The 16,416-nt window shown below is 51.7% G+C and overlaps 8 protein-coding genes across 8 annotated transcripts; 4 read left to right on the forward strand and 4 right to left on the reverse strand.

Annotated features, from left to right (window-relative positions):
* Positions 1-574: 574 nt before the first annotated feature.
* On the forward strand, positions 575-1,807 carry N7462_011523 (DUF3431 domain-containing protein; the record flags this gene model as incomplete). The annotated part of the gene is made up of 1 exon (XM_057083237.1): positions 575-1,807. One exon carries the CDS (start codon positions 575-577, stop codon positions 1,805-1,807), a length of 1,233 nt encoding a protein of 410 aa, XP_056927976.1.
* Positions 1,808-2,743: 936 nt separating this feature from the next.
* On the forward strand, positions 2,744-4,806 carry N7462_011524 (uncharacterized protein; the record flags this gene model as incomplete). Its single annotated transcript, XM_057083238.1, has 2 exons — positions 2,744-4,200; positions 4,260-4,806. 2 exons carry the CDS (start codon positions 2,744-2,746, stop codon positions 4,804-4,806), a joined length of 2,004 nt encoding a protein of 667 aa, XP_056927977.1.
* A 340-nt stretch (positions 4,807-5,146) lies between these two features.
* On the forward strand, positions 5,147-5,909 carry N7462_011525 (DUF3716 domain-containing protein; the record flags this gene model as incomplete). Its single annotated transcript, XM_057083239.1, has 2 exons — positions 5,147-5,651; positions 5,722-5,909. The coding sequence occupies 2 exons, from the start codon at positions 5,147-5,149 to the stop codon at positions 5,907-5,909; spliced, it is 693 nt and encodes a 230-aa protein (XP_056927978.1).
* A 604-nt stretch (positions 5,910-6,513) lies between these two features.
* N7462_011526 (Tim17/Tim22/Tim23/Pmp24 family protein) lies at positions 6,514-7,521 on the reverse strand (the record flags this gene model as incomplete). The annotated part of the gene is made up of 6 exons (XM_057083240.1): positions 6,514-6,571; positions 6,629-6,852; positions 6,926-7,139; positions 7,206-7,232; positions 7,320-7,435; positions 7,507-7,521. The coding sequence occupies 6 exons, from the start codon at positions 7,519-7,521 to the stop codon at positions 6,514-6,516; spliced, it is 654 nt and encodes a 217-aa protein (XP_056927979.1).
* Positions 7,522-8,014: 493 nt separating this feature from the next.
* N7462_011527 (rRNA-binding ribosome biosynthesis protein RPF2) lies at positions 8,015-9,062 on the reverse strand (the record flags this gene model as incomplete). Its single annotated transcript, XM_057083241.1, has 2 exons — positions 8,015-8,993; positions 9,049-9,062. The coding sequence occupies 2 exons, from the start codon at positions 9,060-9,062 to the stop codon at positions 8,015-8,017; spliced, it is 993 nt and encodes a 330-aa protein (XP_056927980.1).
* Positions 9,063-9,341: 279 nt separating this feature from the next.
* Positions 9,342-12,647, reverse strand: N7462_011528 (valine--tRNA ligase; the record flags this gene model as incomplete). The annotated part of the gene is made up of 4 exons (XM_057083242.1): positions 9,342-10,348; positions 10,406-12,415; positions 12,501-12,551; positions 12,617-12,647. The coding sequence occupies 4 exons, from the start codon at positions 12,645-12,647 to the stop codon at positions 9,342-9,344; spliced, it is 3,099 nt and encodes a 1,032-aa protein (XP_056927981.1).
* Positions 12,648-13,764: 1,117 nt separating this feature from the next.
* N7462_011529 (casein kinase II subunit alpha/alpha') lies at positions 13,765-14,999 on the reverse strand (the record flags this gene model as incomplete). Its single annotated transcript, XM_057083243.1, has 4 exons — positions 13,765-13,854; positions 13,918-14,337; positions 14,396-14,769; positions 14,885-14,999. The coding sequence occupies 4 exons, from the start codon at positions 14,997-14,999 to the stop codon at positions 13,765-13,767; spliced, it is 999 nt and encodes a 332-aa protein (XP_056927982.1).
* A 410-nt stretch (positions 15,000-15,409) lies between these two features.
* N7462_011530 (ribonuclease P subunit p30 family protein) lies at positions 15,410-16,416 on the forward strand (the record flags this gene model as incomplete). Its single annotated transcript, XM_057083244.1, has 2 exons — positions 15,410-15,485; positions 15,569-16,416. The coding sequence occupies 2 exons, from the start codon at positions 15,410-15,412 to the stop codon at positions 16,414-16,416; spliced, it is 924 nt and encodes a 307-aa protein (XP_056927983.1).

The raw sequence follows: 16,416 nt of genomic DNA on the forward strand, positions 1-16,416 counted from the left end.
TCATCCACGCGCGGCGCGCAATCCCAGGGCCACTCCTGATCCACTTGTACCCGATTTTCCGCCATTCATTCGCCCACGCCCCGCGCGATGAGCCTGGGTAGTTATCCGCATGTCGAATATTAGGTACGGACGGGACCTTCTTCAATCTAGACCTTTCCAAGGGAACAGACTTGAGTCTTCCCCAAACTTTCCCAAGCGCCACACCCTGATTGCCTGCTCCATCTCTCCATCTCTCCATCTCTCCATCTCTCCATCTCTCTATCTCTCTATCTCTCTCCCTTACACCCATCTCCCTGGTTTGCCCCTGACCATCGACCTAACCCCCAATGCTCCTGGTCCTGTGCAATACCGTTCAGTTGAGCTTCATGTACGTTCATGGAACAGTAGCGCCTGGGGTCGTTGCAGGCTCTGGACCCTACTCCCTTCCCTCCCCCCCCAGCTCAACACCTCTTCAAGGCTTGTGGAACATAGTGCCGCAATGCCGGTCTTTTGATGCGCAGTCAATGCTAAACTTTGTTGGGCTTGTGCGACAGATCAATTCTCCGCGTATAATTGTCTCACCCGATCGACTTCCATGATTCTCCCACGGCGCGCAGTTCTTTTCCTCGGCTTAAGCTTCTTCCTCATCCTCTTCTACACGGCCCATCAGCTTTCACAACCATGGCGTAATTACTCCCAGGCTGTGGGCCTCGGAGAACACGTGTTTTCCTCTACGAATTGGACAGGGTCGTTCAATTTCACCACAAGCCATGGCGGCAAGTCCGCCTATGCTCCTCAACCCAATTTCGTGCCGGGAACCGCCAAACCACTGGGGTACAACTATACCAAGACGCTGGTTGTGGCTCGAATCAAATCGGAGGATACCACTTGGATCGGGGAAGAACTGCCAGATTGGGGCAGTGCTGTCTATGTCGCTGACGACCCGAAAGCACCCCTCCACCCTCCCCAAAACAAAGGCCATGAGGTCATGGTCTATATATCCTATATAATCGACTTTTACGAGAACCTCCCTGATGTCGCGGTCTTCATGCACTCGCACCAGGAAGCCTGGCACAATGAAGATTTGTTCGATCGCGATGCGGCGGAGATCCTCCGGCATCTCAGCCTCGATCGTGTGACACGACAGGGATACATGAACATCCGCTGCCAATTTGGACCTGGATGCCCTGCGTGGATGCACCCCGGCGCTCTTATAGAGGATGAGACAAAGCAGGAAGAGGTGATGCTAGCTCGAGCCTGGGGTGAACTGTTCCCCGACCAGCCGGTTCCATCGGTTCTGGCACAGCCATGCTGTGCCCAGTTTGCCGTGTCGCGCGATCGAATCCGCACCATCCCGCGTGCCCGTTTCATCTTCTACCGCGACTGGTTGCTCCAGACAGACCTTAGTGATTATATCGCTGGCCGCATTTGGGAATATCTTTGGCAGTTTGTTTTCACTGGTCAGCCTGTCGTTTGCGTGGAAGAAAGTGTCTGTCTCTGCGATGGCTATGGGGTTTGTTTCGGTGGCCCAGATGAATTCCAGGCCTACAGAAATTTGGAAACCGAAAAAAACGAGCTCCAAACCCAGCTAGATAGCTGGATATCTTGGGACGATGAATTCGACTTCGACGACGTGCAGGATGACTTGGACGAAACCACGGAGCTGGATGTGCCCCATCTCAGTCGCAAGGCCAAGTTCGAACGTCTTGTTTTCGAAAAACAAGTGGCAGTTGCCGATACCCTTGAAGCCGCTTTTGAACGTGGAAAGCACCCTAGGAACCGTGCTCTTGAGGCAGGCCGTCCCTGGAAGGAAGGCGATGGCTTCTAGGTTTGTTGAGAAGAAAAACACTGGGTCCTCACTGCTCTGATTTCAAGGCTGGCCTGATTTCGAGAGAGCAGTGTATTGACCTTACCATTTATGTGCCATCTCTTTCTTTTATCTTCTTAATATCTTGCGGCCATTTACACAGTTGGAGATGATATCTATACAAACGGAACTTTCATCTTTTTCCCCCAAAACTTACCGTGGAACAAAATCTGCTATTTTTTTTGGTGGAACTTTTTTTTGGGACGGAGATGCGATGGATTGCATGAGCCTTGGTTTATAGATTGCGTCTCCTGAGCTCTTCTGACTGTACATGTATACCAAACCCTGCCTTTGCTTTTATGGTAATTTCTAGCGGAAATGATCTCGATGATAAAAAACAAATAAATCTTAACCCATCTCCAATTGCTGTTTCCTTTCCCCTCCTTTTTGAAAGAGGGAGAAAAACCCTCCCGTGTTGATGTCGAGTCCCCACTTGCTACTTGCTGCCGCTTGGAGTCGATGAACGCTATAGTCACGTGATTGTCATGCAAGGTTTGCATTGTCTGTCCTTCCTTCAAACTGCGCAAACATCACCATCAATCGCCCCGTCGCGTTGCGCTCTTATCAGGCGGATGTCTAGAGCTTTCGCGAATAGCTTCTGTGCACTCCAAACTTCGACGCGCTTTACCCTCCCCTTTTGGGGTGTGGTGGTGTGAATATTCCGCAAGTAATCACCTATCATCCGTGATTCCTGAACGCCCCTCTCACCTGTTTTCTGCCTATCTGCCAATATTGTTGCTTTGGAAATACTTCGCAGCGCCTCAAAAGTGGTCTATATGGTCTAGCAGAGTTGTTCGATCCTGAATTTCTCCCCCAGGACGGTTGGAATTGATCCTACTGTGCATATGCTCAGTATTTCGGGACTCTGGACAGCTCTCCACCCCCATCCAGAGCATCATGACTTCCTCAAACTCGAATAACCAACACCCTCCTACCTCCTCTGCCGATCTCCCAAACCAACCCACCTCCACCAACCACTTTGATCCCAACAGTGGCTATGCGCCAAATGACAACCAATTAGCGGGGCTTGTGGAGGCGGCAACCGCCGCCGCAGACCAGGATGTATCACACCAATGGGCGGCTCCTACAGCTGTCGCAATCGCTGCTGCGGCTGCGGGCCACCACCAGCTGGAAGGCTATGGCACTGACATGCACCTCGGAGATGATGGCTTTGGCGATGCAAACTTTGCAGCTAGTATGGGGGGTGGCAGGCACTTGAGAGTACAGAATGACCATACCCAGGGCTCCGGGCTCTCTCGCACCGTGTCCAAGAAGAGAAAGAGAAACGATGACAATCTCGATCCTGCACTGGCGGGAGCTGGTCTCTCCGGATCACAGCAGCAGCACTCTCAACCGTCCCAGCAAAACCAGCATGGATATGTTGGCGATAGTATTGACATTCGTTCTGTCCCGCCACAGTCCCTTTCTGAAGCACGGGCAGTTGGTGTACATTCCGCCGCAGCGCTGTTCCGCCAGCCCTCGAGCAATAAGAAATATACGCGACCACCGATGTCGAAGCTGTTCGCCTCCCTAGAACTGTCACCGGAGAACTTCCTTCACCTTCAAGCAGCGGCGAAGACATACATGCTGAACGATGATCATCCCGAACGACGTGACTGCGTCGGCCAGCGAGGGAAAGGAGATACGGAGATGGTCAAATTGCGATTGTGGAACTGCGTTCGCCATTTTCTCGAGGCTGAGGGGAACGGCGAGCGATTTTTCGGAGAAGATGTCGTGAACGAGGGAATGGGCCCAAGGACCTACATCTGGCCGCGTGATCAGCAGAAGATCATTTCTCTTGTCATTCCTTTGTTGCGAAGGATGGTGACCAATGAACGACAGCGCCAGTATGCCATTGAAACCCGTAAAGGAGGGAGCACAGAGGAGCGTCGTCGTCGCAAGACCAACGAGAGCTTCCAGGATCTGAATGGCCCTCGATTCTCTCCAGAGGAGCAACTTCAGATGCATAACCAGAGCCAATCGATGCCACCTCCGCCTCCGTCAGTCCAATCACATCCGCCAGTGGAACCGGATCAATCTTTGGATCTTGGCCTGACCGACCTTCTTCTGGAAGGATATACTGTCGATTGGAATCAAATTGGCAGGTGTTATGACATGTATAACCACGATTACGAACTGGACAACCTTTGGTCTCTCTCTGGCTTGCAACAGTCCGATTGGCGCGGTATCGTCGCGGCCGTTGATAGCCATTATCATGTGATTCACGATGGTGGCTTCGATTGTTCGTCCCCTTGCGAGGACACCAACATCAACCGGATAATCCATGCTGACTGCACGTCGAGTCTACCTTGGCGCATCGGAGGAGGACGTAATGTAGCCGCCCGTGATGAATTGTAAGTTGTCTTTCCTAGCGTACCTTGTAGACCTGGCCTAACAGCTAACGTCCATACAGTGCCAGCAGTATAACTCGCGATGTATCGCGCATTATTCGCGAAAACATCGCTACCAGACAAGGCGCCCAACCGACATCTCAAGGACAAGCCGGAACAGAGCACCAATCCCACCCCCAGCAGCTGTTTGTGCCTATCCAAGGCTCAACCCCCCAAGGAGCCACAAATCCTGCCCCCGACGCCAATTCCCATACCCAAATTTATCTTCGCATCAATATTCTTCAGCATGGCAAGCGTGTTTTACCTCGGCTCGACCTTCCAGCAGAACAATGTCCCAGCATCGCTACCATCAAAGAGTCTGTTCTCCGTCGCTATAATGGACAGATTCCAGGTCTTCCCCCAATGCAAGAATCAGAAAATCTTGAGCAACAGGTGCGAGATGATACTGCCGCCGCAAGCTGGAAGGTCAAGGCCTTGCTTCCCAGTGGCCTCGTTTCCATACAAAGCGAGAAAGACTGGACATTTGCGATCCTGTCTGCGGATACGGTAGACTGGATGGACGGGGACTTAAAGGTTCTGGTGGAGATCGAAGGAAATCATACCCCCTAGTAGACTGCGTGTCTACCATTCTATGCGGTTGCTTTTTTGGTTCATTTCTTGAAGGATCCCGGACTTCGTGAGGATCCTGTGTATTATTTCTAAACTCTTGTAGAGTTGATGACAATCTACTATGTGCGACTCACCGCGCTGTCTTTTCACTTCTTCATTCTGAACCTTCCTTTCGGTTGTAATGGGCTCACTTCGTTCCATGGAATCTCGCCGCGGCATCGCTGTCTCCGTGCTCGCCAGGGAAAGAACGTGTGCCTAGATCATCTCAACTTCTTCCTCAGCTGGCCACTTTCCGTGAACATATTACCATATAACTCCATTCTCAACTCATCTCAGCGCGATGGAGCAACTTGAACAAGCCGAACACTCCGAACACTCTGAAACTTCCGAACCCTCCCTGTTCCAGGCCATCACCACAAGCGCATCTGCTTCTATTCTCACCACCAACGACCGCCCATCCAGCACCACCCGATCCGGGAGCGAAGGTACCTCTCAGACCACCACCAGCCTCCCCAGCACCGACGACGAAGATCCGCCCCCCGATAAAAGAGTCCGATTCCTATTGGAAACCCCGTGGCGACTAGGAGAATCTACATTAGACGCCTGGAATTGCCTGCGCACCATCCAGCCTCACCGCGAACCTGTGCTGCGCACAGAAATCAGCATCCGCAATGCGCCCAACCTATTCAGGTTCCTGAACAGCCATCCTCCACAGCGTGAGGCGTTTCTTCTACAAGCGGTTGGCGACAAAGCACCCGATCCTTGCAAGCGGTGCGCCAGGGGCGCGGGCCAATTCGTGGGCTGTGTCGCTCTGTCAGACATGTTCCAGGGCTCCTGTGCCAATTGTCACTGGGTGTATAGGCCCTGCTCGAAACAGAAATGCAGCTTTTGTACGTCTCTTCTTCCCTCCCACAGCACAGCACTATGCAAGGGAGGCGCATTTCGCTCGTGCTGCTAACAAAAGCCTGCTAGGGTCGCCGGTTGCCGCTAATGTCCAGGCTCGCGGCGTGAGTCGCTTTCACTTTCATGAAACTACTGTCTCGGGTGAGGTGTCCGTGTGGCAGGATGAAGCCGTGCAGCTCGCGTTGCAGCGTCCGGACTGAGCTTGGCACGGGCTGGTTTCTGGAGTGATTTGGAGGGAGGGTGTATACATGATTATTCTTAGCTGGCATTGGAATTGCTCGTGCACAGATTGCGATAGACAAGAATTCAAGGTGGGATTGCACCTGACCTAATTTGTGTATTTCTGGACCTCCATACCTGCAGCGTAGTATTTGACTCGTAGCAAACAAACCGCGGTATACATTGGTATCTAGAGAGCAGGCATACCAGGCAGCCAACTCGTATCGACTGACAACTGATAAGAGTTTCAAATAGACGTAAAGCAATATGAATGGACGTGAGATATCCTTTACAAGGCATGAGAAATCCAGGGAAAAGACTCATATATCGCTAGCTGCCTAAAACACTCAAATGACAATGCAAAATATGGAAAAGGAAAGGTCCATGTCTCATAATACAGGGTAAGGCTAATGATGAGTCGACAGGAATATAACTCACGACGGTATCTTATCGAAAACAACACTGTCTCAGTTGTTCCCACAACAGAAAGCAGAAGAACTCCATTCTATACGCCATATAACATCCAAGGCCAGCTGGAAAGAAATCGAGAGAAGTAATTACCGACTGTCGACCTCTACGGGAATCTCATTTATTGTGAATCAACAGGTTTCGGAACGAGTCCCAGTGGTCTGAATCAGCATAACTGGAAGGCAGATCTATTAGAATCGGTGATTAAGTGAAGGAGGGTAAGGCAGCTTACATGTAGACCATGCTACTCCGCAGACTAGACGCCAGGGTCTCTGGGTACCAGCGGAAGATATACATGACGAATGCCCAGCTCATGCTGGCAAAGACGGGCCAGGCATTGTTGGTTATCTGAGTCCGAGCTTCTGGGGTAATGAGGGAGGAGAGAGGATGCATATTGGGCTCGACGGCGAGCTTGGCGAGAGATAGCATCACACGGGCAAAGACGTAGATGACGATCTAAGTTGTGTTAGTCTTGTACAAGAAAAAAATATTGAGTTTGGGCGTGGCGTTGGGGAAGTGCTGTCTGTACCTGCTGGCTGACGCTCCCCGGTTGCCGGCCGAAGACCGCATATCCGCCTAATAAGCCGGCGAAAAAGCTATCATAACGACCTTCTTTCTTGGCACCAGCGGGATTGATGTTCCGAAGAACAATCATAGAGGCTTTATAAATGATTGCAAATGTTGCAAGGTTCCGAGCATGCTGACGGGTTGCTTTCAAGACGAGCTTGGTCTTTTCCCGGAATCTATACCAGTTAACCCGTTAGTCCGGCGGGAAACTAAAAAGCGAAAGGAGAGGGGGCTGGACATACGTTCCCGATCGGAATAGAAAGATCATTCTAGATACAAATCAGCATGCTTTATTCTTGTCAAATATCCTCGTCATGGAGTATTTCAAGCGGATGTCCTGGGGGGGAAATACATACACCAAGGCATGCGGGAATCGCACTTTCGACCCGTAGATAATGCCATTGCGTGCACCTTTGAGTAGTGACAGTAATGGTGCAAGATCAGGGTTGAGAACGAGTGCGTCCAGACGGGTCTGGGAACGAAGGTCTTGTCAGCTGCTGCAGCTATCTGCATGTGTTTTGGGCTTTTGCGGGGACTGCTCACCATGAGCGCATCCATGACGGCGCGCGAGATACCTCGGCTGGAGGTCGGACTCGGACGGAGGCTACTGAAAGAGGGCACGACAGCGACAAGTCCTTGGGTATATGAGGTTCATGGAGAAGTAAGAATAAGAACAGGTTCAGGATAAGGATAGCGAGAGGGGAGGCGGCACTTCGCTTCGGATCCGCATCGAGAAAGGGCCTCGGCATGTGAGACGATGCCGACGGCCGACGTCATGGTCACGTGGATATATTGTATAGAGCCCCGGGAAGTCTGTGTTAATGAAGGATGCTGATAATGATTTAAATGGAGTTCTTTATCGATTCATGACACTTTGTATAGAAATATAGCTAGAGAATAGATCGAAAAAGAAGCATCGCTTCAATATGGTACTTTTCCATGCTGACACAGGAAATCCCGGGCATACACAACAGGCGTCAAGAAGCACAAAAACCCAACCAGACCAAACGCCATTAGAGTAAATACATGACAATGCAAATAAGGACAGGATCTAGTCCACCCGGGCCCTCTTGTGGCCTTCATCCTCCGAGATTTCGTCCACATCCATCATCTCCTCGTCCTCCTCATCTGACTCCACGCCGGCCCGGCGTTTCAGACCCTTCATCTTGCGGGTTTGAAGACCGCCCAGATCCTGTTTGCCAAGGTGAACACGGCCGACCTTGTCACCAACCAAGTCCATGCTGATGTTCTTCTTCATCTTGATCTCCTCGTTGGGACGCTTGCCCTGCTTCATGGCCTCCTTCATGGCTTCGGGTGTAGCCGAACGCATACGGCCAATCTTGAAGTCGAACTTTGGTCCAACTTCCTCCAACTCAACACGAGGAAGCTTGTGGCCGCTGCGCTTGGTGATGACTTTGTACCAGCGGAGGTGGATGACCGGAGACAGGTTATCACGGGGCTCCTCGGCGCCGACCATCAGAACGTACTGCAGACCCTCGACATCAATCTGGTTGGTCTCTTCACCCTTGAACATGTCGAGGAAAAAGCTCTTAAGCATGACGTGCGCTGAGGAAGTTGGATCCTCCCACAGGCTACCGGCAAACAGCATCATCGGGCGCAGCCCAAGTCCAACGTGCATAACCAACTCGTTGATGGGGGGGATGGCTTGGGGGTCCTGCGGAGGCAAGAGCAGCATTTCACACATGTCGAGCAATTGTGAGTTGAAAATTCGAGCGAGGGTGATGCAGTTTGGGCGCTTCTTGTTGCTGCTTCCAAAGACCATCAGACCACACTCATTCTTGTTCGCCAAGAACTCCATGCTCTCGGTGTTCTCAAACGGATGAATATTCTCATTCTTCTTGTGAAACAGGACGGAGTGCGGCTTCGTAAGGGAGTGGAAGGTCTTCAGAACGGTGTCGAGAGCCTGGGGGCATTTTGTGCCATGGAGAATGAGTGTCTTCTTAGGGCCCTCGATGAGTTGGGGCTCGCGCGCTTTAAGAATGCGCGCAGTGCGCGGGTTCTTGGCCTTGCTAAAATGACGAGATCAGAAAAACAAGAATTTAACAAGGAAAAATTGGTACATACACTTCGCGCAGCATTGTGGTAATAGAATGTTTCTGACACAGTTGTAGAGGCTTGGGATAAAAAACGCAGAAAAGTTTTGGGGGGAAGGCTTGGCACTCTTATCGATAAGCCCCGTTCCAGAACTACAGCAACGGCTTGGCATCTGAAGTCCATAGTTCGTCCAAGTAGCATAATTTACGATTTAGGGGAATCTGGGCTAAAATTATTCTGAAGTTAAATGAACAAAATAATCAATTCATATGATTTTATCTAGAGCCAGGTATGAAGGTAATACGGCGATAGATCTGCATGTTTTACTCCAAACGCAACTTCTCGAACTCCTTGATCTGCTCCTCCAAGCGAGCAGCCTCGCTCTGGGCATCACGAAGACGCTTCTCTTCTTGCTCCCGGACCTCAACCTTGACCTTCTCCTTCCAGTTAGGAGCACTCATGACAGTCTGCGACCGACGAGCGGCCTCACGGGCCTTCTCGAGGCTGGCTTTGGCCTTCTCCTCCTGCTCGAGGGCAACCTCCTTGGACACACGAAGATACACAGCAGCCTCAGCACCGACCGCGGCAACAACACACCCGGAAGGAGGGATCTTGTTATCTGGGCCGAGGTGGGACAGCTCACCCAGGGTCTTGCCACCGAGAGACTGGACACTGGTCATCTGCTCGGAGATGGTCTTCTCACTGATGGCGTCGTAAGTCTGAATGATGATATCGCCCTTGGTCTTGACATCGTACTGAGCCAAGATAGACCGGATGACCTTGGAAGTGTTGAGAATGAGCTCGTAGGCCTTTTCGGCGGCCGGGTCATCGAACTCGGCCACATATTCGGGGAACTTGGCCTTCATGATGGAGATGGTCTTGTCATCAGGGCGACGGGGCAGACGCTGCCACAGGTGTTCAGTGACGAAGGGCATAATGGGGTGAATCAAAGCGAGCGCGCCCTCCAAGGCAGTGTAGAGAGTCTGCTTTGCGGATTCCTGAGTCTCGGGCGAGGCATCGGCAGCCAACAAAAACTTAGAGTTTTCAATGAAGACATCGCACAGCTGACTGTACCAGTACTGGTAGGAGGTGTTGGCGGCAACAGAGAACTCACGAGCCTCTAGGGCCTCATTGATCTCCTTCGCAGCGATGTTAAACTTGTGGAGGATCCAGCGCTCGGACAGCGACTCATTGCCATTCTTCGCAACCTTGGCCTGAGGCTTGAAGTCATCGCCCAACTTTCCAAGAACGAACTTGGTAGCCTGATAGATCTTGTTACAGAAGCGACGGTATCCGTGAATAACCTGGACATCAAAAGCAATATCACCGCCTGAAAATTGGAAAATTAGCAACATATAGCACAAATCAGACAAACATAATAACTTACCACCAGTGGTGTATGAGACAAGGGCGAAGCGCAGGGCATCAGCACCGCACTCGGGAATACCCTTGGGGAAAGCTTTCTTTTGATACTTAGTGGCAGTAGCGACCTCCTTATCGGCAAGATTGCCGGTCAACAATTTGTCGTGAAGAGTCTGAAGTTGAATGCCCTCCATGACATCCAGAGGGTCAACAACATTGCCTAGGGACTTAGACATCTTCCGGCCCTCAGAGTCACGGATCAGGGAGTGACAGTAAACCTCCTTGAAAGGAATCTTGCCAGTCATCTTGATACCCAGCATGATCATACGAGCAACCCAGAAGAAGAGAATATCCCAACCGGTCTCCAGAACAGAGGTCGGGTACAGGTTCTCGAAATCGTGGGTCTTGCGAGGCCAGCCCAGAGTCGAGAAGGGCCAAAGGCCAGACGAGAACCAGGTATCGAGCACATCGGGATCGCGCACCAACGAGAAATCCTTTCCAGGGAACTTCTCTTCAGCCTTCTTGCGAGCGTCCTCCTCGGTACGGCCAGTGACCCAGAAGTTACCGTCGCTGTCATCGTTCTCCTCGCCCTCAATCTTGACAAAGTAGGCGGGGGCCTGGTGGCCCCACCAAAGCTGACGAGAAAGACACCAGTCGTTCAAGTTGTTCATCCAGCGGAAGTAGTTCTTCTCAGCGGATTCGGGACGAATGATAATCTCACCATCCTCAACAGCCTTGATAGCGGGACCAACAAGGCTCTCCATCTTCATCCACCATTGAGGCTTCAGGATAGGCTCAATAATATCATTGGACTTAGCACAGACGGGCACCTTCATGGGGTTGTGCTCCCATTTCACGTACAGGCCCTTCTCCTTCAGAGCGTCAATGACCTGATAACGAGCATCAAAGCGCTTCAAGCCAGCGTAAGGACCGGCATTCTTGTTAAAAGTACCGTCATCATTCATAACGGAGATAAACTTGAGGTTGTGCTGCTTTCCGCGGTTGAAATCGTTGAAGTCGTGGGCCGGGGTGATCTTCACAGCACCAGTACCAAACTCGGGGTCAACACCCTCATCGGCGACAATGGGCATCAGGCGATCGATGAAGGGGTGAACGGCGTGCTTGCCAATCAAGTGCTTGTAGCGCGCGTCATTAGGGTGGACAGCAATACCGGTGTCACCAACCATGGTCTCGGGACGGGTGGTAGCAATCTCAATGCGTTCTTTGGTACCCTCAATCTCGTAGCAGAAATGAGTGAGGACACCGAACTCGACCTTGCGGTCGTAGCCAGGCACATCTAGGAGGGTGCGGCCTTCAATCTCCTTGTTTTCAACCTCAAGGTTGGAGAGGGAAGTGTTCAGAGCAACACACCAATTAACCAGACGGTTAGCACGGTAGATAATGCCCTCCTCATGGAGACGGACGAAGGTCTCAGTCACGGCAGCAGACAGATTGGGGTCCATAGTGAAGGCCTCGCGGGACCAGTCAAAGGAGCCACCAACTCTCCGCAAGGCGTTCTTAATGTTGCTGTGGTATTGATCCTTCCAGTCCCAAATGAGCTTGACCATAGCTTCACGACCCAGGTCATGGCGGGTCTTCTTCTCCTTTTTCCACAGCATCTTCTCCACAACGCTCTGGGTCGAGATACCAGCGTGGTCCATTCCAGGAAGCCACAGGGTAGTCTTGCCCTTCATTCTCTGCCAACGGATCATAGTATCTTGGAGGGCGTTGGTCAGGGCGTGGCCCATATGGAGGGAACCGGTGACGTTCGGAGGAGGAATAGGAATAACGAAAGAACCCTCAGGCTTGACCTTGCCATCGGGACCCCATTCGGGTTTGAAGAGATCACGCTCCTCCCACCACTCAAGGCGGCCAGCTTCGATGACCTTGGGGTCGTATGCGTCGGTGGTCTTCTCCTTCTCAACCTTGGCGACCTTCTTTTCGGCCTTAGGGGCAGCGGGTTTAGCGGTAGCGGCCTTGGCCTGCTTCTCAGCGAATTTCTTTGCCTTCTCGGCCTTCTTGCGCTCACGCTCCACTATCAAAGAATCATCAGACCGTCAGCGCTTCGTTCTCATCCGTCATAGCAACAGATTGACTTGGGGTTCGCCAGGGATACATACACTCCTTCTCAGACTTCACCTTCGGGGCCGCCGCGGGGGCAGGCTCCCCAGCTGTATCATGTCATTGTGAGCTTCAAACCGGCGACAATCCGATGAGTCATTGGGAGAGTACTCACTGGGAGGTTGAGCTGCAGCGTTTTCAGCCATTCTGGAAAATGATCGATATTGCGGAGTGAATCTCCAAGGCGCCGATCGCGCCACGAATCGCCGGATAAGTATCTTGAGGGGAGGAAGATGCGACAAGGAGGGGTGTTGTGCGAAATGCGGGCAGATTAAATTTCCACGGCGAATGAGAGTGGGGTGCCGCAAGATGATTGGTGGGAACCACGCAACGAGCCGATCTTCTATATCATCGATAGATTACACCAGGCGGGCCGATCATGAATGGGCGCTGGTACGATTCCTTCTATCCTGTTCGGTCCTCAATTGCTGTTCAAACAAAATCGCGTCGAGACTGCTCTCACGTGATGGCGCTGATGCCAGCGGGTGATCTGATCACGGCCGATAAGCCGGCGATAGGAGGATTACACGACTACAAACGGACGGCCGACGATCTATAAAGTGACAGGCTTCAGGGGAAACAGGTGGAATTCGCGATGCATTGTGTCTTCAAAACCCCTCGTGAACTTGAGCAACAAGAATGACGACCTCCCCGATACCATCACTCCATTGAATGTGCATGTGAAATCAGAAGCAGCCGCAAGTTGAGAAAAAGTACTGCGAAAAACAACAACAGACGAGATTCACAGAGAACGTACAAGAAATAGAGAGAAGGAAATCCTTAACACCAGAACAAGGACGAGGGGAGAAGACTGGGGAAAGCAGCGCTGTACAATTCAATTAGGCAGTGTGAGAGGGAAGGGATGGCCCCGCCCGTTCTAAGACGTCAACTGATTTATTGCGCTCACTAATATGCCTGCAGAACCGAGGCGATGCAAGGCTGATTGGCCCAAGAAGATTAGAAGTCATGTCTTGTCATCAACGTCGTCTCCTTTGAAATTCGGTCACTCATCGTGCGTAGCCACTCTTCATCTGAAACGGGAAAAACCTAAGAATACGGGGCTCCACGGCGACGTTCATTATCATCTCCTGCTCATTTTCCTGGTCGTGCGCCGCTCAGGACGGCGTGGTTCAAATTCAGATAAAAAGGGGAAGTTCCATGACACCAGGCGTCGTTCAAAATTGCATGATGGCGAAAGGAGGGAAAAGGATAGGTGCAAATAGGATAGGAAAGCCACGGTCATCCGACTGATATATTACCGGCTCAGGACTGAGCGGCGGCGTTGTTTCGGGCGTCAGCGCGCACGGGGTCAAAGTACGGGTGGGCCATCGCTTCCTGGGCAGTTAAACGGGCCTGCAAAGTAAAGTTAGTGAATACCTCATAAGTCAGGATTAGATATACCCAAGGAAATCATACAGCATGGTCGTAGCGCAGCAACTTGTCAAGGAAATCGATGGCTTCATCGCTGACGAAGCGCTGGTTTTCGGCAGTGATGAACGAGGGCCACGGCTTGCGGGGAAAGCGGGAGAGAATCTCGTCATACTGTGCATCCAGCTCAATATCATATTTGTCCAGATACTCGAAAAGTTCCTCGGTACCGAGGACCTTCGCAATTTTGACCAGTTGGTCCGAATTGCTGTTTCCGTGGAAAAAGGGCTCCTTGCGGAAGATCATGGAAGCAAACATAGCACCCAGCGACCACATGTCGAGGGAGTAATCATACTCCTGGAAGTCAACCAGCAGCTCTGGGCCCTTGAAGTAACGAGAGGCAACTCGAACGTTATACTCCGTACCCTTGTGGTAAAATTCAGCAAGACCCCAGTCAATTAGTCGCAGCTGCAGAATAATTAGCATATCATGACCATTCGACATAGATCCAGACATAACGACAAACCTTGCGCTTCTCATGGTCAATCATGACATTGTGAGGTTTCACATCACGATGCATGATGCCCTTGCTGTGGCAGAAATCGAGCGCTTTCAGAAGCTCGTAAACATAGAAACGGACATCGTAATCGGTGAAGCGGGGGTATAGAGTCCGGAAATCAGTGTTGTTGACAGCTTCAAAGACAAGACTGGGGGTCTTGCTCTGATTGTCCCGAACAACGTCCAGCAGGGCTACGACATTGGGACCGCCGGCGAGGTTTTGAAGAATCTTGATTTCACGCTTGATCTTCTTCTTCTTGACGGGCTTGAGAACCTTGATGACACATTTCTGGTAGTTGACGACGTTGATGCCCTCAAACACCTCTGAGTACTTTCCCCGGCCTAAAACGGATCGGGTCAGCAAAGGTCGGCCTGTCAGTTGGACGCCCCCACAGTGCAAGCATGGCGGCAGAAGATACCGCTCCGGCTGGGATAGGCTCCATCGGATGATACGTACCGATCTTGCGAACGATCTCATAATTCTCCAGCACACCCCAGGAAATATTCACGCTGTCATAGTCCCAATAGGACCGAGGCATATGCTCGTTGACATCGGCGTAGACGCGCGCCATGGTGATTGCAGACGGCTTCCGAATCCGCCCACAATGGAAATGAGGTGCGGCGGGGTCACGCGGGGCGCAACCAAGTGACGGGTTGAGAAGGGGTTCGGGGAGGTGGTCACAGCAGGGAGACAACGGCAGCAGCGGGCTCAGCAACTGATCAGCCCGAACGCAGCCGTGCTATCGATCGTCCTGAAGCAATGGGATTTTGGAGGGGGATATTATGATGAGAGCGAGATCTGTTCCGCCTTGTCACGGGATTGCTGTGGAGAGCAGCCTCAATGCGGCTAGCCTGTGGCCTCGGATAATCGTTGTGCCGAAGTGATTTTCAGATTGCCTCTTTCGGACAGGTCGGGACTGGTGTTTCTTCGACTTCGCAACTGACGCACGAACAGGCCTTGGGGCTCTTTATAGACGGCACGATGTTCTTCGATTTGAATATCCCGTACAGCTCAGATGATCCTGAAGTGCCGCATACCTTGAACTTCCTCGCGGAACGTAAGTCATTCTTCCATCTTCGGCAGACGACTCGAAACACGTTTGGCCGCGGAGGGGCACATGGAGGACTGACATGACCTTAGTTGGTTACACCACCGTCGCTTTGTCCCAAACCGTCACCGGCAAGCTTCCTCCGAGCCTCCTGCCCCCTCCCCTTCCGCCAAATTCGCCAAAGTCTCTCCAGCTTCTGACTCGCCTGAACCTGACGCTGTCCGATCCCGCACAGAACCAGCGTCTAAACAGCCTATCCCAAGCTTATGATTTGGTTGCTCTGCGTCCAACCAATGAAAAGGCATTGCTCAATGCCTGTACAAATTTGGAGTGCGATGTGATCTCGCTTGACCTCTCTGTGCGACTTCCATTCCATTTCAAATTCAAAATGTTGTCGGCTGCGATATCACGTGGCATTCGGCTTGAGATATGCTACGGGCCTGGAGTCACAGGGAGTGGTCTGGATGCCCGTCGAAATCTGATTGGCAATACCATGTCATTGATTCGAGCTACACGGGGTCGCGGTATTATTGTGTCAAGTGAGGCCCGGAGAGCGCTGAGCTTGCGAGCTCCATGGGATGTGATCAATCTGGCCTGCGTTTGGGGATTGTCACAGGAACGAGGCAAGGAGGCAATTTGTGAAGAGGCAAGGAAGGTGGTTGCATTGGCCAAATTGAAGCGTACTAGCTGGCGTGGGATTGTTGATATCGTTCATGGCGGAGACAAACCCACTGCCGAAAAACCTGCAGCCAAACAAAAAAAGCAGGAGAAATCAGCCACATTGGCACAGCCTGAAACCACCAACGATACTTTGAAACGAAAAGCATCGCTAGGCTCAGAGACAATCACCGAGGAGACCGAGAAACCGCTGTCGAAGAGGGAAATGAAACGGCGAGCCAAAAAGGCTCGATTTGATTCTCGCAACGAAGATGCAAGCTGA

The sequence above is a fragment of the Penicillium macrosclerotiorum genome, assembly GCF_028827735.1.
Source record: "Penicillium macrosclerotiorum strain IBT 26536 chromosome Unknown utg000012l_segment0_segment0, whole genome shotgun sequence".
Classification (NCBI taxonomy): domain Eukaryota; kingdom Fungi; phylum Ascomycota; class Eurotiomycetes; order Eurotiales; family Aspergillaceae; genus Penicillium; species Penicillium macrosclerotiorum.